We start from the raw sequence: 21,013 nt of genomic DNA, 5'->3' as shown, positions 1-21,013 counted from the left end.
GAAGTCCAAACTCACCTGGCGTAGTGTTACCCGGATTGATCCTTTGCTCTGCAGATATTCCGTTTCAGCAAAATTGCACAACCGAACACGAAGCGAATTTGAGAAAGAAAAAAAAAAAAAATGTCAAAGACGTGCTTGGTCACGACTGGGGCGACGTATCCGTTTACTGAATTAATTGACGCTGCGTTATCGCCTTTGGTAATGGCCAGGTTATGTGAGCTTGGGTTCGCGACCGTGCGGGTGCAATACGGTTCGCATGTTCAGGGCAAGCGAGCGTTCGACCGTGCCGTGGCGGCGTTGGTGGCAGCGTCCGGACAAAATGTCAAAGTCACTGGTTTTTCTTTGACGGAGGACATGTTGGGTGAGATTGCTTCTGCCAGCTTGGTGATTTCTCATGCAGGTTTGTGGTCGTGATTGGAGTGCCAATTGGCGGTTGGAATATGAATTAATGGATATCAAAAAAGGCACGGGCACTATTTTGGACGTTTTACGGCAGCACCGACCGTTGAATAAGAATTACAAAAACGACAACGTGCCGGTACCGCTGGTGGTGGTTGCAAATGACAAGTTAATGCACGGGCATCAGGACGAGATTGCTGCCGCGTTGGCAACCGACTTGCACGTTGTTTACGCGCGTGAACTTGCCGGATTGGCCGTGGCCGTGGTCGAGGCGGTCACGGCGGCCAAGCAAGGTCGGTTAGTGAGATTGCCTAGCCGGCACAGTTTGCGGGCCGTGATTGACGTTGAAGCCGGCCTTGTAACGAATTGAAAGCTGGCTTTGCATTACAAATAAGGAAAAAAAAAAGAATGAATGAATGAATGAGTTTATATTTATTAAAAATTAATGGATAGGCATATATAAGAGATAAATGCATAAAGTTCTGCGAATGCTTGTCAGAAAACGCTATACTTCTTGCTTGGAAGGGACAGGAGGTTGCTGGAACGCGCGTTGCTGATCCAAATGAGCCAGCAGGCCGAGATAAAATCCGTCATCGTCTTGGCCCGGGTTGGCAGTTTCGTATTGCAAAAATTTCAACGTGCGATACAATCCAGCGGCAAGAAAAGCGCCCAATCCGGGACCGACCCAATAGATCCAGTGATATACCGGGAACGACGGGATGGCCACACAGGGACCGAACGACCTTGCCGGATTGATACCGGCGCCGGTGAAGTACACGCCGACCAGGTGACCGATAAACAACGCGAACCCGATCGGCAACGGCGCCATGTGCCGTGCGCGATGCCGCTCGGCTGCCAGCATGAGAATCGTAATGCAAAGCTGGGCGGTCAAAAACATTTCGATAAACAAGCCGCGAGTTTTTGAAACTCCGGGTCCCAACGCGTTGGCAAACAGGATCGGTCCCGGCGTTAATGCCGACACGGCAGCGGCGGCGCAGATGCCGGCCAGGGTTTGCGATACCGACAACAGGGCCGCCCTGAGCGGCGTGATGGCACCGATCAGGGCCAGCGACAACGACACGGCAGGATTGAACAAGCCACCAGAGACGCGGAAAAACGTCCAGACGTTGGCTGCCAGCGAAAAGCCAAAGCCGAGCGCGATCATGGTAAGTTGGCTGGGATTGGACGACACAGTGTCGGCATTGGCAGCCTGCGCGGTTGCGTAGGCGAAAAACAAAAACAAGTACGTGCCCACGAATTCGCCAATCATGGCCACCAGTTCATTGCGCACGGTGTCGCTGAGGCCCAAGATCCGGCGCGTGGCGGCCTTGGGCACGGCCGTCAAGGCTGACAATGGCTTTTCGTTCCCATCCGTGACCGTGGGTGCGTTTCCGATCGAAAGATGAGTGGATGGTGCGGATTGTCTTGCGGGGATGCCCTCCGAGTCTGAAAAGTTGGAGGGAAGGATGGGAGAAGCCATGTTGAACGAATTAGTGAATGAGCAAACAAAACAAAAAAAAAAAAAAAAAAAAAAAAGGCAAACTACGAATTATATATAATTATTTATATACTTTCCATTTTGTAGTGGATATGAAAATAAGAATCAGATGATCAGCGGGTGATGTGAATCTGCATGAAGACGTCGTTTGGGCAAAGTTCATCATTATTCGCTCTGAAAGCAAAACTAAATTTAAACCATTTTTTTTTCAAAACATAAAAAATGGACCAATTGCGTCCAAGAGACAAGTTAAAACATTTAAATTCTACACTACACTTGCTTCATTGTTGTATAGATCTAAAATCAGTCATCGAATAAATTACCCTGGTCATCATGGTAAACGCTTTCGGACATTGTTAACGTGTGACATGTGGTTTTAAAATGTGATGAGAAAAAACGAAAAATTATCCGAATTTGGGACAAGTCGTTGTGTAAAAAGCAAGGTTCGGCTGCACCACAACCCTAGTGCCCCATCACCAAACTCAATTATAGTGCATTAAATACTGAATATAAAATTAAAAGCTTAAAAACCATATGTACAAAAACAGAAAAAATAATATTTTAATCACCACGGAGTTTGAATCATCATCATCATAACCGGCCGACCGCGACCGCCAGACGCAAGCCCGCTTCAACGTCAGCCGTGCGAAATCGAGGCATGTTACCCATGCAACATCCACGAGCACGCAACCAGCATGTTAGCACGTCGAGTTCGACCACCGACGTCATACTTCGCTCGAATTCCTTCACGCGAACGCCAACGCTGATGGCCGACATGAACCCTGGGAACAAGCCATCGGGCTCGATCCTGCCCGACCACTTGGCCGTAGCCAAGTTGCCCCGATGACGTATCCTGCCCATCAGCGCGGTGGCTAAGCTTGCCTGATCAGTGCAAGCTGGAAAGATTCGTGCGATAACGTCAATCCGGTGCTGCTCCAGCATTTGCAAGCCGTAGGCCATGCTGCGGCGGAACAAGCTGTCGACAAAGACGTCGATCCGGGACCACTTTTCACCGAGCCGGTCATCGCCCGAGTTTGCCAGCTGCACGGCCTTGGCCGACGTGGCGGCCAGCGCACGCAGGTACACACTGTCGGAGTGACGTACGGCGGCTTCAATGCCATTTTCAAACGCATCTGCATGTAGTGAAGACAAGTCAGCCACCGTGGTTTCGAGTTGCTTAACCCTGGCACTGAGCTCGATGATCTTTTGATCCTTCTTTAACCGGTACGTGCGTTGCGCTGCTCTGATTTGAGCCCGACGTCGCTATTCATACCCCCCAAAAAAGAAAGTCAGTGCGGTTCAAAACCAAACTGGGTCCGTTTGCATTCGCACTTACATCAGTCTGCGTATGTTGCAGGCCTAACCTCGGCCTGCCTCTAGGTTTCTTGACTTCCGAACTGGACGCGTTGTCATTTGGGCTTTTTTCAATGTAGTCTCCGTCATAGTCTGCGTCGTCGTACTCGTCGTCATATTCGTCCTCTTGCCCATCATTGCCAACGGGCCCATCACCACCATTACGATGATCACGATTGCCGTTGTTGTCGCCATCGGATCCGTAGTCATAGAAATCGCTGGTGGCAACCTCGACCCCCATTGCTGCGGCCGAAACCGTGGCCTGGTTCAAGATCCAATCAGCAAACACGTTGCTGGCCGCCATCTCTGCCGACGACATGCCTGATGTTGATGCTGAAGCGTGCCAGAGAGGAAACCCGGGTTTGTCATCATTGCTTATGCGCTTACGCATTGCATTATGCGCTTACAGGGCGGTCACAGCAACCGGCCCACGCCGCGGCACACCGGGCACGTGCGCGTCCCGCCCAAAACGCCGGCCAGAAATCCGCCCAAGCCAAAGTCGTCAACCACGCCTTTGCCCTTGCACGCTCCGCATGGCACGCCGCCCAGCGCAGGGTCTCCGGGGCTAACCACGGTCGATCCAGGCGGGAAAGACACGTACGGTGCGTAGTGAGACGACAAAGGTGACGGAGGCGGCGGCAGCACGTGCACGGCGGCGGACTGGCCAGTGGAAAACGATTGGAAGCATGTCCGGCACGGGTGGCGGTTGGCCAGCTTGTAGCCTGTGTTGTGGCACTTGGCGCACCAGAACCCTGCAGGATAGCGCAACCTGCCCTGGGCTGCATATTGACTGTGGCCGTAGTAGTTTGGATCGTAACCGTACTGCTGTGCCTGTGGTTGATAGTGCTGCGGCCGAGCCGGTACCGGCGGTCCTGGCAACAAAACCGACGGCTGAGGCGCCATGTCTGTTGGTCCGGCAATCTCAGTGTATGGCGGAGGCGGATCCGCATCGTTGGCGACTTGTTGTGGTCGTGCCATATATATATGCTACCTGTTAACCTATTCTTTGCTGAACGTGTTTTAGAGCAACGTAATTATTACAAGCAAGCAGCTGTAACGGTAGCCGCCCAGGGGTAAGGGCTACGACACGTTTCCCTGCTGTATATATAAACCTCTCTCCTTGCCTATTGCTAGTTCTTCTCTCTGTAGTGTTCCTATTATATGTATTCACTGGCAATAGGTAAGTCTCTCTCTTTAGTGTTTTTATTATATGTAACGTAGGTAATCACCGAGCTGGACACTTCTACTCCAATCTACGCGTCTTTTACCTAAAGCATCATTTCTGTGCCAAAAAAAATGGAATCGTCTTCAAATGAAAGTCGTTTATTATTAGCCGTTCAGGCTATAGATAGAACCCCAAAATTAAGCATTCGAGCTGCTGCAAAGATCTATGAAGTCTCAAAATCTACTCTTGCTTACAGATTGAAGGGTAGACGCTCTCGACAAGATTGCATCCCCAATTCGATGAGACTGACAAGACTAGAGGAAGAAACTCTTTTAGGATACACATTGGATTTAGATGCGCGAGGATTTCCACCCCGGCTTGCTGATGTGGAAGCTATGGCCAATGTCCTGCTGGCAGAGCGCGACGCGGGACGCGTCGGGAAGAACTGGTCTTCGAAGTTTGTCAAGAGACAGCCAGAGCTCCGGATACGATTTAATCGTGGTTACGACTACCAGAGAGCCTTATGCGAAGATTCGGCAAAAATTAACGCGTGGTTTGAGCTCGTACAGAGCATGAGGGCTAAGTACGGCATCCAAGATTGTGATCTTTACAACTTCGACGAGACGGGCTTTGCGATGGGCATTATCAACCCAGCAATCGTCGTTTCACGCGTCGAAAGAAGTGGAAAGGCGAAAACAGTACAACTTGGTAACCGGGAATGGGCTACAGTGATCCAGGGAGTGTGTGCGGATGGTTGGTGCGTTCCGCCATTCATCGTGTTCAATTCTGTGTACCACCTTGGACCTTGGTACTCAGAATCCGACCTTCAGCATGACTGGGCCATCAGAACTACTGAGAATGGATGGACTAACAATGAGACCAGCCTGGAATGGATAAAGCACTTCGACACACATACTGCTCGTCGCACCACGGGTGTATATCGGATGTTGGTTATTGATGGCCACGAGAGCCATCGCTCGGTCGAATTCAACAGGTTTTGCGTCGAAAAAAATATTATAACTGTCTGTATGCCACCTCATTCATCACATTTGCTTCAGCCCCTTGATGTTGGTTGCTTTGGTCAATTGAAACGGGTGTACGGACGGGAGGTTGAGATGCTTGTGAGGTCGCGTATCACCCATGTGACCAAACAGGAGTTTCTGATCGCCTTCAAGTTGGCTTTCTACTCAGCCTTTACAGAAGCAAATGTTAAAGGCGGATTTAGAGGAACTGGATTAGTGCCTTTCAGTCCAGAAACTGTCTTGTCAAAGCTGAATGTGAGGTTACGGACTCCAACACCGCCTAGCTCTCCTGTACGCGACACCCAGCATTGGCTCTCACAGACGCCTTCTAACCCAACAAAGGTCTGTTTGCAGTCGGATTTTTTTAAAACTCGGATTGCGCGCCATGGAAGTAGCTCTCCAACACCTATTATTAGTGCTGTTGATCAGTTTACAAAGGGTACAATGGCAACAATGCACGAATTGGCCATGCTGAGGTCTGAGATCAAGGTGCTTCAAGAGGCTAACCATGCGCTAGCCAAGCGTCGGAGGGCTAAAAGGACTAAGCTCCAGAAAGGAGGGAGCCTTACTATAGGGGAAGGAGAAGCGCTGCTGGAACAACGTGGTGTTGATAATCAGCCAGAGCACGATTTGCGGGAAGTTGGTGATTCTTGTCAACAGCACCAACGGAGTGTTTCTCATTGTAGCATCTGCCGCAGTACCGAACACACTGCACGCACTTGTCAAAATAGTTAAAAATATTTAATTTTATTATAAACACTGTGGTGCTGTAATTCTGCTTTTTATTCGGGGGTAGTGAAAGCAGTGTCCAGCTCGGTATTGCCAGTGAATATATATAATAGGAACACTACAGAGAGAAGAACTAGCAATAGGCAAGGAGAGAGGTTTATATATACATCAGGGAAAGGTGTCGTAGCCCTACCCCTGGGCGGCTACCGTTACAGTGCCCGAGTCAGGGGATAAGCTTTTTTCTATTGAACGACCAACCAACGGTTTCTTATTAAAACATATATATATTATATATATATAAATATATCTGGTTCTTACCATTGCCAATTCACATCTGCCGCTGATATGCATGCATATATGTATGTATGTGCACATGTGCAATGTACGTGCACGTAACGTGTGAGACTCGCACCCGACGACGCACCGCACCCAAAGGCTAAAAAGGCGCCAAGCAAGAACCCACAAAGTATGGGGGCAACGGCAAGGCCAATGTAGTATAGAAATGGGTTCCTCCGTGACTCAGGCCGAAACAGGCTCACACGGACCACATTCGTTGTTGTGCTGCTGCCGTTAATTTGCTTCATTACTAAGTATAACTAATATAATTAATTTGCCCTGTCCGGTTCGCCCGGACTTTGCGGACTTATCGCCGGAACAAGCCCTTTTCCACCGCACGGCTTCAAAACCGGTTCAAGCCCATGTTGCCATATTTCACCATCCCAGTCACGTCTTGTCTTTAATGCTTGGAGAAAAAAAAGAATGAATGAGCCAATACCGAAATTATGCTTGTTATCAGTTTGGACAATGTAAAGAGCTTTTTTTTTAAAAAAATTCTTGGTGACCATTATGTATGATATATATAAATGACGTGCATGCGCCAACGTTCTGTTGGTTCAGTCTCCAATTATCATAATAATTAACCAGTAGCTTTTTTTCCAATGTCGTCGTCGTTCCCTTTAGACGACTCCGTCAAGGAGAAAGTTATTGTCGGTGCTGATAATTCGCCTGACTCATCGTCCGATCGCGAACTGTTCAGCATTTCAGCCTATGACCAAGCTTTAAGCGACAAGATGTTGCTCGTGTCCAACGCCATTGACGACATTGGCCTGACCCCGTATCACTGGAAACTTTTTTTCCTTAACGGGTTTGGCTACGCGGTTGATTCGTTGCTGATCGTGTGCTCGTCCATTGCGCAACCTCAGGTCGAGTTGCAATACCCGCGACCAAACGTGATCAAGGGCGTGTCCGTGGCCGCATCCGTTGGCATGTTGATCGGTGCCGTGTTTTGGGGTATGGGAGCTGACCTGATCGGCCGCCGCCTGGCGTTCAACTCGTCATTGTTCATATGCTCCATCTTCGTCATCATTGCCGGCGCCATGCCATCCTACGTCTCGTTCTGCGCCATGGTGGCTATCTACTCTGCCGGTTCTGGTGGCAATTACATTCTTGATGCCACCACGTTCTTGGAATTTTTGCCGTCCAAGCACGCGTACCTGACCACGATCCTGGCCGTGTGGTGGGGTGTTGGCTACACGGTCACCGGCTTGCTGGCATGGGCCTTCATGACAAATTATTCTTGCGAATCCGTACAGACGTGCACGTATGCTAACAACATGGGTTGGCGTTACTTGCATTACACGGCCGGCAGTTTGGTCACGGTCCTGGCCATCCTGCGCGTGACCGTGATCCGCATGGAGCAAACTCCGAAATGGCTCATCACTCAAGGCCGAGATCGTGAACTCATAACCGTGTTGGACAACTTGGCGTCAAAGTATGACCGATCACATTCGCTCACGATCGAACAGTTGGACAAGATTGGTGACATCAAATTTGTCAAGGACAAGGTTGACGCTGGGTCCAATAACAAGTTCCTCACTCAGCTGCGAGCCATGAAGACCCATTTGCGAGGCCTGTTTGTCACTCGCAAGCTGGCGTTCGGCACCGTCATGCTTTTTTTGCTGTGGATCTTGATCGGCATTGCCAATCCGTTGTACGGCATTTTCAGGCCTTACTACCTCAAGACCCGTGGCTACGCTGCCGGCACGGTGGCCACGCCCTACATCACCTGGCGCAATTATGCAATTTCAAACATTTGCGGCTTGGTCGGGCCTTTTCTGGCTTGGCCGTTATTAGACACGCCTTTCATCCGCCGCCGGGGCACGTTGGCAATCGGCGCGTTGCTCACCATGGCTTTCCTGTTTGCATACACGCAGGTTAAGAACGGCACGCAAAACTTTGCGCTTGCGTGCGTAATTTCGGCAGTCGAAAATATCTTTTTCGGTGGCTTGTATGGCATCACGCCCGAATTATTGCCGACGGCCAGTCGAGGTACCGGTTACGGCTTGGCCGTGGCCATCAATCGCGTCTGCAACATTTGTGCTGCGTTTATTGGTTCGTATGCCAACGTTGAAACCACGGCGCCGTTGTTTATCTGTGCCGCATTGTTTGGTGCCATGGCATTTGTTTCCGTTTTGCTGCCATTTGAACCTTCCGGTCGCCAGTCTGCTTGACCGTGATTACATATATAGATAGTTGTATAGAAAGAATAATATAAATTTAAAACAAAGTTATTATATACGTTATAGTAATTCCCAAATAAAATCAAAAACATAAAAAAACCTTAATCTCACGCCCATTTAAAAAACCACTCCCCATGCAATGCAATGCAAAAAAAAAAATAATCAAAATAATAATAAAAACCCGGCAATTTAAACAATTGAACTTGTGCGGTCAATTTTCAACTAATTTCTATGGTGGAACGTTTCTCTCGTTCCCTGCGTTCACGTTCGCGTCGTTGCTTGGTCCTGTGTGAACCACTCGGGGCGACGCCGTTCAAGATCGAGTCCCGGTCACACGCAGTAAAATTTACAAAATTTATGCCGCCCATGGAAGGTTTGATCAGTGCTGGTGCTGGTGTTGTTGGTTTCGTTACTGGTGACGATGCCAGTGTTTGCGCGGTTCGCATGGGTGACCGCGCCGGTACTGCCGGTGGTTCTTGTGACGGCATTGACGCTGGCGACAAGAACAACAATGATGATGATGATGATGATGATGTGCTATGACGGCTTTGGCGATAAAGATGTTGTGGATTAGCGGTTGCAGCCGGTGATGACGACAACGACGGTGATGACGAAGGCGGGAAATTGATCGTGTACTGGGGATTGCCCTGTTCGAGTTCGATCGTGATTGAATTCACGTACACGGGGTCGATCAATAATGATTCTGGATTCATAAACGGTGATGATTGCGGAGTGGTTGGTGTGATTGTCATAAAACTTTGATTGCAATCAATCATTCCGGCTGGCTCAGGTTCGGGTGATGACAACTCGTGAGCACCGGTCATTAAATCCTCATAAGACCGTGCCGCCGGAGAATAGCAACCGTGACCGTGACTGAGACTGGCATTAGAACCGCGGTGATGATTAAAGTTGTCGATTGATGGTTTTTTGCTCAACCGCATAGTGCCTTCATGGTCGTCACCAGAGTTCGCTTTCGCGGGCATGCCAGCAGCAGCGACCGTGCCAGTGGTGAAGCTTGTCATGGCCGTAAAATCGTCAAACGATCTTTTTTTGCTAGCTGATAACGATTGTGGTGGTGGTGCTCGCATCTGCTCCAACAAGCAATCATATGACCGTGACCGGTGCTGTTTTAAATCTGCACAAGACGGCTTCTTTGTGAGCAAATAGTGATGACTTGTTAATGGTGTTGGTGATGATGATGATGGTGGCGGTGGTGATGACGACAGCGCAGGCAGTGTAAATTCGGTGCAGGTTTGGTCTTCGCGCATGGGGAATTGCAAAATGGCACTGGTTTCAACCAAGTCATCATATGATCGCTTGTGGCTCACGGGTGACCGTGTCAAAGATGTTGAAGAAAATTGACTTGAAATCGTGGTTGCCGGCGACGGAAACCTTGTCATGACGTATTGTGGCTGTTCAGGTAAATCAACATTGTCTTGCAAGGTCATCATTGGTGATACCGACGTGACTGGTGGCAGAACGTCGGCAATGCCAAAGTTGTGATCGAAAATGCCCAACCCAAACTCAGCATTAACCGGTGATAGTACTGAATCATCAACCATGACCGGTTCATTTTTAACCGCAGCGACATCGGCTGGAACTGACACAGTTGTTGTTGCCGACGTAGCATCAAACACGTCACCCAGACGGTCAAAAAATTCAAACTCGTCGGCAATAGATGGAGGAGTTGGCGGTGCGATTGGTTCCTTTACAATAACGCGCACGGTAGTTTTGCTTGAATTTTTGTTTCCTTTGAAAGATTGCTGCTGCTGCTGTGGTTGTTGTTGTAGTTGTTGATGATGATAGTGCCGATGATCGTGGTGATAAGAGTTATTGTTGCTGTTGAACAGTGGGCCAAGCCTGGACGCAAACGAGGAAAAAAAAGTTCGCAAGTGTTGTTTTCGGTTGGAAGAATATTCACTCGTGTCATTCTGATCACCCAAGAGAAGCAATGATGGATCTAACGAGTTAATAACTTGCTGTTGTTGTTGCTGTTGCTGTTGTTGAACAAAGTTTTCTTGCACTGGTAATACTGGCAGTGGAGTTGATGATGCTATCGTCGTTGTCGTTGTTGGCGAGTTTTTCTTCGATGGACCTAATGTTCGACGAACACGGTTTCGAAGTCCACCCTTGCCTTGTTGTTGCTGTTCTTGCTGATGCTGCTGATGCTGCGGCACATGATAAGATAAAGGATCAAGCATGCTATGAGTAAGAGTGGCAAGCATTTGAAATTGGGCTAATGAAGGTGAAGCGATAAAAGAAGGTTCTGTTTGATGTCAAAACGTAAGTTAGCCTTTTCCTTAAATCACAGGTGATGATAAGATTATATACGTACGCTTTGACGATAAAAGGAATGATTAAAAAAAAAAAAAATTAAAGAACCGTTGGAGGTTTGGTTTGAAAGAGAGACAAGTAAGTTAACGAACGTAACTGAGACAAAGGGCACTGAAAATAAAAAATTCAAAACGTGAGAAAGTGGAAAGGGTGGAAATGAGGCTACATATTTATTTAATGGGCCTGTGAACAAACCAGCCACCAGATATTTAACCACATATCAACAAGGGGTATATAGTTGTGGGATTGAAGGGCTGGTCACGACATTTGCATTATTTTGCACTTGCTGGTGGTGATATAAACTTGAAGTTGATGATGATGATGATAATGATGATGATGATTCAGCCCAGCCACGTCTTTCTTCGTTTGGCTCAGCCGAGCCCGCTTATCCCGATTAGGCTAATGTGTGGCAGTACATGGCGGTGCGGGCTGCCTGTTTGGGAAGGCCAGCCACGGCCCCCAGCCACGGCCCTGGCTTTAAAGAGCCTAGCCGACGCGGTGCAAAGCCCAGCCACGTTCAGTTCTCAGCCTAAACAAACCGTGACTGAGAAAATCAATCGCTTAGTGCAGATTACAATTATTGGTCTTTCCAAAATACTGGGAAAAAAAGAAAAGAAAAAACAAACGCCCACAAAAGGCTAAACCAAAAATAACTTTTTCGGGCATTAGAATTGCCGAGGACGTGCATTTTACGTAATTGACCGGTGACGAGTTCAGGGGGCGCGGAGTCAACCTTCCTTTTCAGAGTGGCTAATTGATCGGCAATTAGCAAACCACGACCAACCACGTCCAAAATCATTTTTTTCACGATGGCTAATTTACTTCAAAAATACAAATGTCCGACCAAAATATGTGAATAATTTATTGTATTCGTATATGTGGTCATTACTACACAACCAAAAAAATAAGGCACAATGTATAAAAAAAACTTGTGTGACTTGCCTAGGGTCGTTTCTCCCCTGGATTTTTTTTTTTAATCCCGGGCCATATGTAAACTAATCCTTGTTTTGAATAACCAACTAACCAGGCGGTTCACGCCCTCTGCCGGCGTACCTAGTAATTTCTAGCGTAGCCATACGCATTTATTTTAAATAAAATTAAAAAAAAAAAACAAGAAAAAATGGAAGTGCTCACTGAAAGGGTATACTCGCGAGACGTGGATGTAGAAGAATGCAACGATATCGACTCGATAATATTGCAGGCCATATTAAGCACAGAACAGCAAATCAATCATCGTCATCATGATGACCCGCTGTTGTCATTGGAAATACTGCAGCATGAACAAGCTGAAATTTCAGATTCCGCAGATTATATTGACCAAGACGTTGATATCGATATTGACATTGACATGGAAATGGACATGGACATGGTCGACTTTGATATGGTTGCCGCTGTCTTGGACGCTGAGTCGCAGTCCATCGAAAATGTGGACGACAGCGACGTTGATATCGACATTGATATTGCGAACTTTATGCTATCCTTACCCGATCTAAATGGTCAAACTGATCCAATAACAACTTCACCCGACATCACCACTGCATTCACATCCGGTTCCGATCCCAGTTTAATGCAACCAACAATAAGAGTCGATACCACCATGCCAGATTTAGTTGATTCTACCGATGCTGATATTCCTGCCAATACCGACGCACTCGCACATGCACGTTCTCTCGTGTCAAGCATGATTAACAAGCAATTCAAGGTTGAAAATGCACCACCGCAAAGTGAAACACTAACTTCAGCAGATTTTTATCCGACACCGGCAGCTTGCGAGTTTGAAATGCACAACACGTCGTCGCATGTCATCGACACCACCGATGCTGCTGCCTTGATTTCCGAACAACCTAAACCGGCATCTATTCCGGTTCAAAATGTTTCACCAACTTTGGACAACGTTCCATCAACTCCAGTTTCGCCAGCAAATGATGATACCCAACCGGAAATTGAACCTGTCACGATTGACCCATCTCACTACCCCGCGTGGCATTGCACAGAATCAGACATCAATCCGGCAGACTTGCCTCCCGCTTTCACGCTCACTATCAAACTTTCCGTTCCAAATTGCGGAATCACGGTAGTCGGAGATGACGTGGATGAGTTCATTACAAGCACCGTGTTCAGGCGAAACGAATTTATACCGACCCGACCGACTGAACTGGCACGCAACCAATCAGCAAATTATTGCTACCGTTTCAATAATGTAATTTTTTAACTAAAGATTCATAACTAATTTAAAAAAAAAAAAAAAAAAAAAAAAAGACTTGCAATTGTTCAATTTTTGTATATTCATTCTATAACTTCTGGTTCTATAAATTTTCTTTCAAACTTTTTAATATACATATATCGCGCGCATCACGTGAATTTTATGAAAAAAATCGTCAAACGTATTATGTAAATTAAATTTCAACGCATACACTCGAAGTTCCATGATGAGCCATGAGATGCAAAAACAGATTAATATCCACCGCATTAGTTTTTCATAGGTCGAAAAGCTTTATATTGTCGCAACGTCATGACCTGTTTTGTCGGTTGTCGTCAAGTTTTATCGATCAGCAGCCGTCGGCCAATGACGTGATATTCGTGGCCATGTCCGCCGGCGTGGACTCATCGTTCGTGGCGTCGGAAATGAGCAGCAAATTCAAAACCGTGGTTGGCGTGTACATGGAGAATTGGACGATACCTCGGACGTCGACTAAGGAACGGTGGCAACGAGGGAACAAGCGGCTGCCTTCAAGAATTCAGTCCAACCCTGCCAAAGTGCAGGCCTACTTGGAAGACCAGGCCCGCAGAGATAAAGAAATGGCCCAGTCGGCAGCCACGTGCGCGGAAGTGGATTGGAACGACGTGCAGACGTTGGGCAAGTATTTAAATATTCCGGTAATCCGCATCAGTCTCGAACGAGATTACTGGACCGACGTGTTTTGGCCCATGATTTCCGGATACGAAGAAGGCGCGACGCCGAACGCGGACGTGACTTGCAACCGCAACATCAAGTTTGGCAAGCTTTATGATCAGGTGTGCCGAATCGCGACTGAAAAATACGCAGGACGGAAATGGTGGTTGGCCACGGGCCACTACGCCAGAATCGCTAGGCATGAGACTACCGGCAGGCTCGCGTTATTGCAACCTGTCGATGCATCAAAGGATCAATCTTTTTATTTGTCTACGATTGACCGATCCAGGTTACATAACTTGATTTTCCCGTTGCATGAGTACAATAAGAAAACGGTCAGGCAGTTGGCAATGGAGCGAGACCTGCCGACGGCGTACCGCCCGGATTCGCACGGCTTGTGCTTTGTGGCTCCAAACCCTGGCGCCGCAGCGGCCAAGAAGGCACATCAAGAAGGTCGCAAGTTACCTCGCAGTACAGGGTATGCTCACTTTCGCGATTTCTTGGACGAGTTTTTGGACCCGAACCCGGGCAACATTGTGACCGTGGACGGCGAAGTCGCAGGCACGCATAACGGCCTGTGGCACGCAACCATTGGCCAGCGCAGCGGTGTGACCATGGCACAGCATGATCCAAATTTGCGAGGCATATGGTATGTGGTGGATAAACGGGTAGCACGGAACGAGATTGTGATTGCAAGAGGCAACAAGAACCGGTGGCTTTTTTCAACCGCCATGAATTGCAAGGACTGGGTTTGGATGATTGAACATGACGAGATTGACGACATTTTGAATCATTCTGAATTGCCTGTTCAAGCTCGCTGGCGACCGTTGCAGGCGAAAGTGCCGGTCAAGGCAGTGCATGTTTTTCCTGGTGGCGGTGGTGGTGGTGGTGGTAATCATCAGATCACGGTCGAGTTCGAGAACCCGGAGCATGGTGTTACGTATGGCCAGACCGCCGTGCTCTACGTAGGTGATCGAGTGATTGGCGGCGGCATTATTGAGGACCGAAAGCTGCCACCAGAGACTTTTAAAATGGAGACGAACCAACGTACGATGGACGAGACGCATTTGTAACATATCTGTATAATACATAGAAAGAAACGAAACCTTAACCAATCATGGGTTTTATCATGAAACTAGAAAATTAAATATTTAAAACTTGTTCATTTCTGATTTATAAAGTTCGTTGAGTGTCCGAAAAGTCATAGCTTTTGAGTCGAAGCGCTCTGAGCATGCACGTGGCTCTGACCACCGCCGCATCAGCTCAAACCTCGTGGTTGCACGACCATATTTTATATAAAGATGCAAAGGATTTTCGTATTCAAGAGATATGGATATATGTAGATATGGCATGGCAGTCTAAAGCCCGCTCGCCACATTAGCTGGATTGGACCTCAGTCGTCTTTAAGCTGTTGACCCGCAAACAAATTGAACATGATAACTACAGCTCAATTAGCAAATTCATGCCGCAATATAAAGAAAGTACTTTCATGTATTTGTATAATGCTAAATATATAACATCAACAGAGCTAAGCCTGATCCAGCCACAGGGGCAAAAAAAGCGAAAACGCAATTAAAGTGCGCCTCGCGTTCGACGACAACTTGCCCGCCACCGCCCGCATTATTCAAAATTCCAAATGAGGCACCGGCGTCGCTGTACATGGGACTTCATATATATATATACGGATTAGAAGAATAGGAAGAGCGGAATATTGATTGGAAAAAAAAAATTTAAAGAAAATAGTTAGTTTTGTTGCATCTTGACAGGCTCAAATTGTCAAGTCGTTCGTTTCCCGGGAAAAGGCCGACGCGTGTTTGAAAATCTGTAACAAGTCTTTTTTAAGCAATGGACACGCTCAGCGTTCATTCCAAGGCGTTTTTGATCAAGTGGATTTCGGTACCGGATAATTCGTCTATTCGATGGCAGCTTAAGCCGAATAAAAAATCAATGTAAGTTTTTTTTTTATCACGGATTATTCATGTTGGAGCATTCATTAAAAAAAAAACAGAAATTTTGGAATTTTTAAACGTGTTGAAAATAAGACTCATGTTCAGTCATCATCTTCGACCAATCGTGTGCGGTCGGCATCTGTATCGACATTGGCACCATCGTCTACGAATAACGTGAACGTGACCGTGGGCTCGGGATCACTTAATGACAAGCTAACTCACTCGGGCCTGTCACCAGTCTACCTTCACGGCAAGTGTCAATCCGGTACCATGTTGAAAGGTTCATTTTATGTTGACATTGGGTCCGGTGGAATTTTCGCGTTTGTTTTCGATAACACGTTTTCGAAAACGATTTCAAAAACCGTTCAGTTTGCGCATTCGATTCAGAGCACAAAGACTTCACATGAATTATCAACAACGGTGACAACGACTCAGAATGCTCACTCGAGGCGGCGTAAAAGCATGGCTTTATCGAGCAATAGCAAATCTGGCTTGTCAGCCGTGGCCGCTGATGCAAAGCGGGATGACCTTGATGATTATTTTTTCCAGGGAGTCTTGCTCAAAAAGCGAAGGAAAAAACTTCAAGGTTATGCAAGAAGATATTTTAAGCTTGATTCGAATGCCGGTATGTTGTCGTACTATCACGATGCGTCATCGTCGGTTTTGAGAGGCTCGATCCCGTTGGCCATTGCTGCCATCTCGGTCAAACTTCAAACCAGAGAAATATATATTGATTCCGGTGCTGAGATTTGGAATTTGAGAGCAACTTCTCAGGATGATTTTGATCAATGGCGTGCTGCTCTTGAAAAATCAAGGTCAAGAGCTTTGAATTTTGCCAATCATGAAGAACTTCCTTCTTCATCTCTTCCACCTTTGTCTGAGGAATCTCCGTCAGGATTAACACCTTCCAACACGTTTTCATTGCATGATAGAAATTCATCAAGGTTAAATGATATTGGTCAAAAATTGAGAGAAGCCTTGGCACTTTCCAAATCGGTGGTTGATGAAGCAAATGCCAAAAACGTGTTGCAAGTATTGGATGATAGAATCAACCGATTTTCGATCGATTTTTCTTATCATCATAAACGTGCGTCATCTCCAAGCTTATCTGGTGTGCAATCTACGTCTTCTCAACCTTCATCTTCGGCTTCTACGGTTAGTGCAAAGCGGCAACCGTTTTGGAGAAAAAAATCAAAGGACAACAACACACCAACTCTTGCGAATGGACATGTGCTTCCTGCCATCGTTACGCCTTCAGATCACTTACCTTCGTCGCTTGCGACTCCGAGTGCAAGTTCGTCAGAAGAATTATACAAGTTACTTGAGCATATAAATCTTGAATATTTTTCATTGCTGGCGTCAAATCATGCCAAAAAGAGATCTTTCGGAGGTTTGATTGCGCGCAAGTCCTTTGATGGCATGTCTGTAACTTCTGAATCGGAATTTTTTGATGCCGAAGAGGATCCAGGCATTATTGTTCTTGCCGATCATGATGACGCGGTGGAAGACATTGTTGTCGTGTCAGATGATGAGGATGATGATGATGACCGATCAAGCTCGTCAATTCAAAGAAGCATTTCTTCATCTTCGTCGTCTTCTTCCAATGCGGACGAATCTGATTTGGAATCCGAAGCAATTTTAGAAAAAAGACTGACATTAACACCACAGCCGACCAAAGTTCGTGATCTTTCTCCGTTGCCGATCAATACCACTGTTAAGCGGCGGATCACGATTCCCGAAAACAAGCTTTTGCCGCCATCAATGATTCAATTGATTCGGAAAAATGTTGGCAAGGATTTGACTTCCGTGACCATGCCGGTAACCGCAAATGAGCCTTTGTCAATATTGCAAAGATATTCTGAATCATTAGAATCTGCGGCGTTATTAGAACGTGCTGAAACTGCTTCGATCGAATCAGGCGAACAAATTCTTTACATTGCTTCATTTGTCATTGCAACGTTATCTAACAATCGTTTTAATGTTCGTGCCATAAGAAAACCGTTCAATCCGCTTCATCATGAAACGTTTGAACTTGTTCGTGAAGACTTAAATTTTAGATTAATTTCAGAAAAGATCTCACATCGGCCGCCCATCATGGCGTTATATGCCGAATCAAATCATTGGTCTTATTCGTACTGCCCGCAGCCTTCACAAAAATTTTGGGGTAAATCGGCCGAGATTATAAGTGAAGGTCCGATAACGATCACTATTTCGAGTCCGGATGGGATCACCACGTCGTATGGTTATACGTTACCGACAACGTATCTGCGTAACATGATTGCTGGTGAGAAATATATCGAACCAAGCGGGCAAACAACAATAGTTTCGTCTTCTGGTCACAAGGCGGTGATTGAATTTAAAAGTCCGTCATTGTTTTCTGGCAAACGGTCAGAAGAAGTTACCGTGAAAGTTTATCATAACAATGCAGTATTGGAAGGCATTAGTCTTGAAGGCAAATGGACTACAGAGCTAATCCGAACCTCAGATGGATCACAAATTTGGAAAGTTGGTGATTTGGTAAGCGATCCCAAGAGTCATTATGGATTTACTACTTTTGCTGCTTCGTTAAATCAGATTACTGAAATCGAGAAAGGATCGGTTGCTCCAACTGATTCACGATTGCGACCGGATCAACGAGCTCTTGAAAATTGTCATGTTGAAAAAGCAGAAGATCTCAAGAAGAAAGTGGAAGAGATGCAACGTGATCGCAGAAAATCGGGACAGCTTGTATCTGATGGTGTTAGCTCATTGTGGTTTGAACAAATTGGGCAAGGCGTTTGGGTACCAAGGCAAGGCGAGAATAGTTATTGGGAAAGAAGGAAAAGAAATGATTGGAGTGGATTACCAAAATTATGGTAACACCATGTGCAAACTCGTTGTTATTCTTATTCTTGTTCTTGTTCTTGTTCTTGTTCTTGTTCTTGTTCTTGTTCTTCTTTAAATTGTACTATATATTTATCTACAAAATTACCGGTGTTTTCTGGTTTGTTCCTACTCTAAGCCGGTGGGATAAATGATGCAAACAAAACTGCTTGAACAAGGATCCAAGTTATCATGTATCTGACAGCCCACAGTCCTTCATGTCTTTGAAAATCTTTTTTTGCCCTTTGGAATATGCTTTTGGGTCCCCAACCTTTAATGACTTGGCCGCTTGGTTGCAACCCGTCATCTTGACCGACACGTTCGGCCACGTACCAATACACGAGCGGCATGCAAGTTCCAACCCGAGTGATAATTTGAACATGCCATACAAACAATGCCATGACACCCATCAGGCCTTGGATTATAACGTACGGACGCAGGCGAGCAATTGACCTGTAAGCCTGGATCGATCTTAAAAACAAGGTCAAGGTTGGCAGGGCAAACAAAAAATTAGGAATCTGCCACGTTCGCCAATATTTAAACAACCCAACGTTCCAATAATGACCTTGCACGAATCCGTAGATTAACGGCACCGTGTTATGACACCATGGCCTGCCTGGGCAATATCGCAAATACGCAAACACTTGTCCGGACAAGAACCCGGTGCCAACTAATGAACCTGCGATAATAATTTGCAATGACTTTGACCAATTCCGAATTAATAATTTTTCATAAAGATCATTAACAAAAACAATCCCCCAAAGAATTCCGTTCCCGCGAAGGCAGCAACACGTAAACCAGCATAACCCGGCAAGCAAGTATTGCTCGTTAGATTCCCTAAAGTAAATTCCGGCAAACGAAAAAAATGCAAACAAGGTCTCCGCGTATCCTGACGAGAGAAAAATTCCACCTGGTGAAATAACAAACAATAATGCTGAAATCAGTGCGAATTTTGATGAACCAGATGACTCATTGTTGGTGGTCCGCTTGCGCTTGATGACCTGGTCGATCTTGCGGGATGCAAAATAAAACGTTACGATGGACAAGTAATGACCAACGTGAGCAATCAAAATGGCAGCGATCGCGTAGCAATATATGGTGCTAACAGGATTACCAACTTCGTCAAAATTATCCTGTTCGGCGATTAATTTAGGCCAAATGACGGACATGATGGGCAAGATAACGAATTTGCCGACAACTTTTATCGTGCCTGTCCAAAGCCAACCGAACGCCCATTCCTGTTCAAAAACGTAACCACGTTGAGCAATCTTGACAAAAAAAACTGGATCCCAAACGATTAATCTGGCCAGGATGTAATTGAGTGCTGATGGGACGTTGGTGGATGTGAACAGTAGTTGCGAAGACGTGTCGTATTGCGAAACCACCAGTTGTGGGATTATGAACATAACCGCCTTAACGGTGATAAATGTTTTGGATAAGATGGAAATGTCCTCATTGTGTGTTATTAGGCTCATTATTCCTCATTGGCTGCGTTGTTTGATGTTTAAGCTGGACTTCGTAGTTGGTACAAATCTGCGTTGCTTTTCAGGGGCTCGATATTCATCTCTGCATATTCATTGTAAAATGCAGTAATTTAAGAACGAGACTCATGTTATAGCAAACAGGCCGTATCAATAATAAATAAGATGAATTTTAAAATAGAAAAAGGAAGAAAGAAAAATAATTGACAGAAGAAAACAAAACCAATCGATTAAAGAAATTTAACTAATGTTAAAGTTCTCAATCATGACACTGTTTACTTTAAATATTTTTATCATCCATCATGCAAACAAATATCAATCGATTTATTTATTATATTATATTATGCGGAATTCAGAATGTTTAACAAATAACGGTGAATGGTTTGCCCAAAAACTTAAGTTTGAAGTAATACAATTGCAGTGGTGCAAGAGAAGACGGATGTTCATATATTTAAATACCAGGGACCATTTACCTCCAAACAAAAAAAAAAAAAAAAAAAAAAAAAAGATTTGGCATGAAGTTAGAAAGCCAGATTAATGAAAAAAATGTTTCGAATAAGGTCTCATGAATTATTTTTTTTATCTTAAAAAAGCACAACTAAGTCCTCTATTAGCTTCTAACTTAGAAAATTGTTATAAATTGTTGGAGTACATCATCGGGGAAGCTGGATAACTTCGTCTTAATGTTGTCAATAAACGGAGATTTTGTCATTATGATACAATTCCTTTATTGAATTATGTTTTTACTCGTCAGTTTTTAAATTGACTCGTTGGTTTTTGTTTAGGTTTTGATTCAATTTTGCTTGTCA

The 21,013-nt window shown here is 45.8% G+C and overlaps 11 protein-coding genes across 11 annotated transcripts; 5 read left to right on the top strand and 6 right to left on the bottom strand.

The window, feature by feature from the left end:
- The first annotated feature begins 8 nt into the window (after positions 1-8).
- V1514DRAFT_156507 (uncharacterized protein) lies at positions 9-879 on the top strand. The gene is made up of 2 exons (XM_066924518.1): positions 9-400; positions 465-879. Exons 1-2 carry the CDS (start codon positions 121-123, stop codon positions 767-769), a joined length of 585 nt encoding a protein of 194 aa, XP_066781719.1. The 5' UTR covers positions 9-120; the 3' UTR covers positions 770-879.
- On the bottom strand, positions 818-2,018 carry V1514DRAFT_335555 (aquaporin-like protein). Its single transcript, XM_066928413.1, has one exon. It carries the CDS (start codon positions 1,877-1,879, stop codon positions 905-907), a length of 975 nt encoding a protein of 324 aa, XP_066781718.1. The 5' UTR covers positions 1,880-2,018; the 3' UTR covers positions 818-904.
- Positions 2,019-2,488: 470 nt separating this feature from the next.
- V1514DRAFT_321665 (uncharacterized protein) lies at positions 2,489-3,569 on the bottom strand (the record flags this gene model as incomplete). Its single annotated transcript, XM_066926057.1, has 2 exons — positions 2,489-3,160; positions 3,234-3,569. The coding sequence occupies 2 exons, from the start codon at positions 3,567-3,569 to the stop codon at positions 2,489-2,491; spliced, it is 1,008 nt and encodes a 335-aa protein (XP_066781717.1).
- On the bottom strand, positions 3,315-4,489 carry V1514DRAFT_335551 (uncharacterized protein). The gene has a single exon (XM_066928412.1). The coding sequence runs from the start codon at positions 4,226-4,228 to the stop codon at positions 3,665-3,667; it is 564 nt and encodes a 187-aa protein (XP_066781716.1). The 5' UTR covers positions 4,229-4,489; the 3' UTR covers positions 3,315-3,664.
- A 2,615-nt stretch (positions 4,490-7,104) lies between these two features.
- V1514DRAFT_364233 (major facilitator superfamily domain-containing protein) lies at positions 7,105-8,721 on the top strand (the record flags this gene model as incomplete). The annotated part of the gene is made up of 2 exons (XM_066929777.1): positions 7,105-7,156; positions 7,211-8,721. 2 exons carry the CDS (start codon positions 7,105-7,107, stop codon positions 8,674-8,676), a joined length of 1,518 nt encoding a protein of 505 aa, XP_066781715.1. The 3' UTR covers positions 8,677-8,721.
- Positions 8,722-8,782: 61 nt separating this feature from the next.
- On the bottom strand, positions 8,783-9,194 carry V1514DRAFT_335531 (uncharacterized protein). Its single transcript, XM_066928411.1, has one exon. It carries the CDS (start codon positions 9,171-9,173, stop codon positions 8,904-8,906), a length of 270 nt encoding a protein of 89 aa, XP_066781714.1. The 5' UTR covers positions 9,174-9,194; the 3' UTR covers positions 8,783-8,903.
- Positions 9,195-9,349: 155 nt separating this feature from the next.
- Positions 9,350-11,155, bottom strand: V1514DRAFT_156426 (uncharacterized protein). The gene is made up of 3 exons (XM_066924517.1): positions 11,021-11,155; positions 9,548-10,951; positions 9,350-9,491 (listed from the first exon to the last, which is right to left on the bottom strand). Exons 2-3 carry the CDS (start codon positions 10,908-10,910, stop codon positions 9,472-9,474), a joined length of 1,383 nt encoding a protein of 460 aa, XP_066781713.1. The 5' UTR covers positions 10,911-10,951; positions 11,021-11,155; the 3' UTR covers positions 9,350-9,471.
- A 696-nt stretch (positions 11,156-11,851) lies between these two features.
- V1514DRAFT_335522 (uncharacterized protein) lies at positions 11,852-13,310 on the top strand. Its single transcript, XM_066928410.1, has one exon. It carries the CDS (start codon positions 12,140-12,142, stop codon positions 13,229-13,231), a length of 1,092 nt encoding a protein of 363 aa, XP_066781712.1. The 5' UTR covers positions 11,852-12,139; the 3' UTR covers positions 13,232-13,310.
- A 119-nt stretch (positions 13,311-13,429) lies between these two features.
- On the top strand, positions 13,430-15,047 carry V1514DRAFT_335520 (tRNA-specific 2-thiouridylase). The gene has a single exon (XM_066928409.1). The coding sequence runs from the start codon at positions 13,456-13,458 to the stop codon at positions 14,983-14,985; it is 1,530 nt and encodes a 509-aa protein (XP_066781711.1). The 5' UTR covers positions 13,430-13,455; the 3' UTR covers positions 14,986-15,047.
- A 468-nt stretch (positions 15,048-15,515) lies between these two features.
- Positions 15,516-18,789, top strand: V1514DRAFT_156254 (Oxysterol-binding protein-domain-containing protein). Its single transcript, XM_066924516.1, has 2 exons — positions 15,516-15,861; positions 15,921-18,789. The coding sequence occupies exons 1-2, from the start codon at positions 15,758-15,760 to the stop codon at positions 18,718-18,720; spliced, it is 2,904 nt and encodes a 967-aa protein (XP_066781710.1). The 5' UTR covers positions 15,516-15,757; the 3' UTR covers positions 18,721-18,789.
- A 15-nt stretch (positions 18,790-18,804) lies between these two features.
- V1514DRAFT_335517 (uncharacterized protein) lies at positions 18,805-20,376 on the bottom strand. Its single transcript, XM_066928408.1, has one exon. It carries the CDS (start codon positions 20,196-20,198, stop codon positions 18,858-18,860), a length of 1,341 nt encoding a protein of 446 aa, XP_066781709.1. The 5' UTR covers positions 20,199-20,376; the 3' UTR covers positions 18,805-18,857.
- Between the last annotated feature and the right edge of the window lie 637 nt (positions 20,377-21,013).

Source organism: Lipomyces japonicus, assembly GCF_038497905.1.
Source record: "Lipomyces japonicus strain CBS 7319 unplaced genomic scaffold V1514scaffold_42, whole genome shotgun sequence".
NCBI lineage: Eukaryota > Fungi > Ascomycota > Lipomycetes > Lipomycetales > Lipomycetaceae > Lipomyces > Lipomyces japonicus.
This window is presented reverse-complemented; position numbering and strand designations above follow the sequence as displayed.

What these genes read in the sequence shown, in the direction of transcription:
- V1514DRAFT_335520 (XM_066928409.1), top strand. Translation starts at nt 13,456, where the DNA reads ATGAGATGCAAAAACAGATTAATATCCACCGCATTAGTTTTTCATAGG.
- V1514DRAFT_335522 (XM_066928410.1), top strand. Translation starts at nt 12,140, where the DNA reads ATGGAAGTGCTCACTGAAAGGGTATACTCGCGAGACGTGGATGTAGAA.
- V1514DRAFT_156254 (XM_066924516.1), top strand. Translation starts at nt 15,758, where the DNA reads ATGGACACGCTCAGCGTTCATTCCAAGGCGTTTTTGATCAAGTGGATT. An exon ending in AAGCCGAATAAAAAATCAAT is followed by an intron (nt 15,862 to 15,920) that starts GTAAGTTTTTTT and finishes AAAAAAAAACAG; the next exon opens with AAATTTTGGAATTTTTAAAC.
- V1514DRAFT_335551 (XM_066928412.1), bottom strand. Translation starts at nt 4,228, where the DNA reads ATGGCACGACCACAACAAGTCGCCAACGATGCGGATCCGCCTCCGCCA.
- V1514DRAFT_156426 (XM_066924517.1), bottom strand. Translation starts at nt 10,910, where the DNA reads ATGCTTGCCACTCTTACTCATAGCATGCTTGATCCTTTATCTTATCAT. An exon ending in CAGTCTCAGTCACGGTCACG is followed by an intron (nt 9,492 to 9,547) that starts GTTGCTATTCTC and finishes GGTGCTCACGAG; the next exon opens with TTGTCATCACCCGAACCTGA.
- V1514DRAFT_335531 (XM_066928411.1), bottom strand. Translation starts at nt 9,173, where the DNA reads ATGCCGTCACAAGAACCACCGGCAGTACCGGCGCGGTCACCCATGCGA.
- V1514DRAFT_335517 (XM_066928408.1), bottom strand. Translation starts at nt 20,198, where the DNA reads ATGAGCCTAATAACACACAATGAGGACATTTCCATCTTATCCAAAACA.
- V1514DRAFT_156507 (XM_066924518.1), top strand. Translation starts at nt 121, where the DNA reads ATGTCAAAGACGTGCTTGGTCACGACTGGGGCGACGTATCCGTTTACT. An exon ending in CTTGGTGATTTCTCATGCAG is followed by an intron (nt 401 to 464) that starts GTTTGTGGTCGT and finishes ATATCAAAAAAG; the next exon opens with GCACGGGCACTATTTTGGAC.
- V1514DRAFT_335555 (XM_066928413.1), bottom strand. Translation starts at nt 1,879, where the DNA reads ATGGCTTCTCCCATCCTTCCCTCCAACTTTTCAGACTCGGAGGGCATC.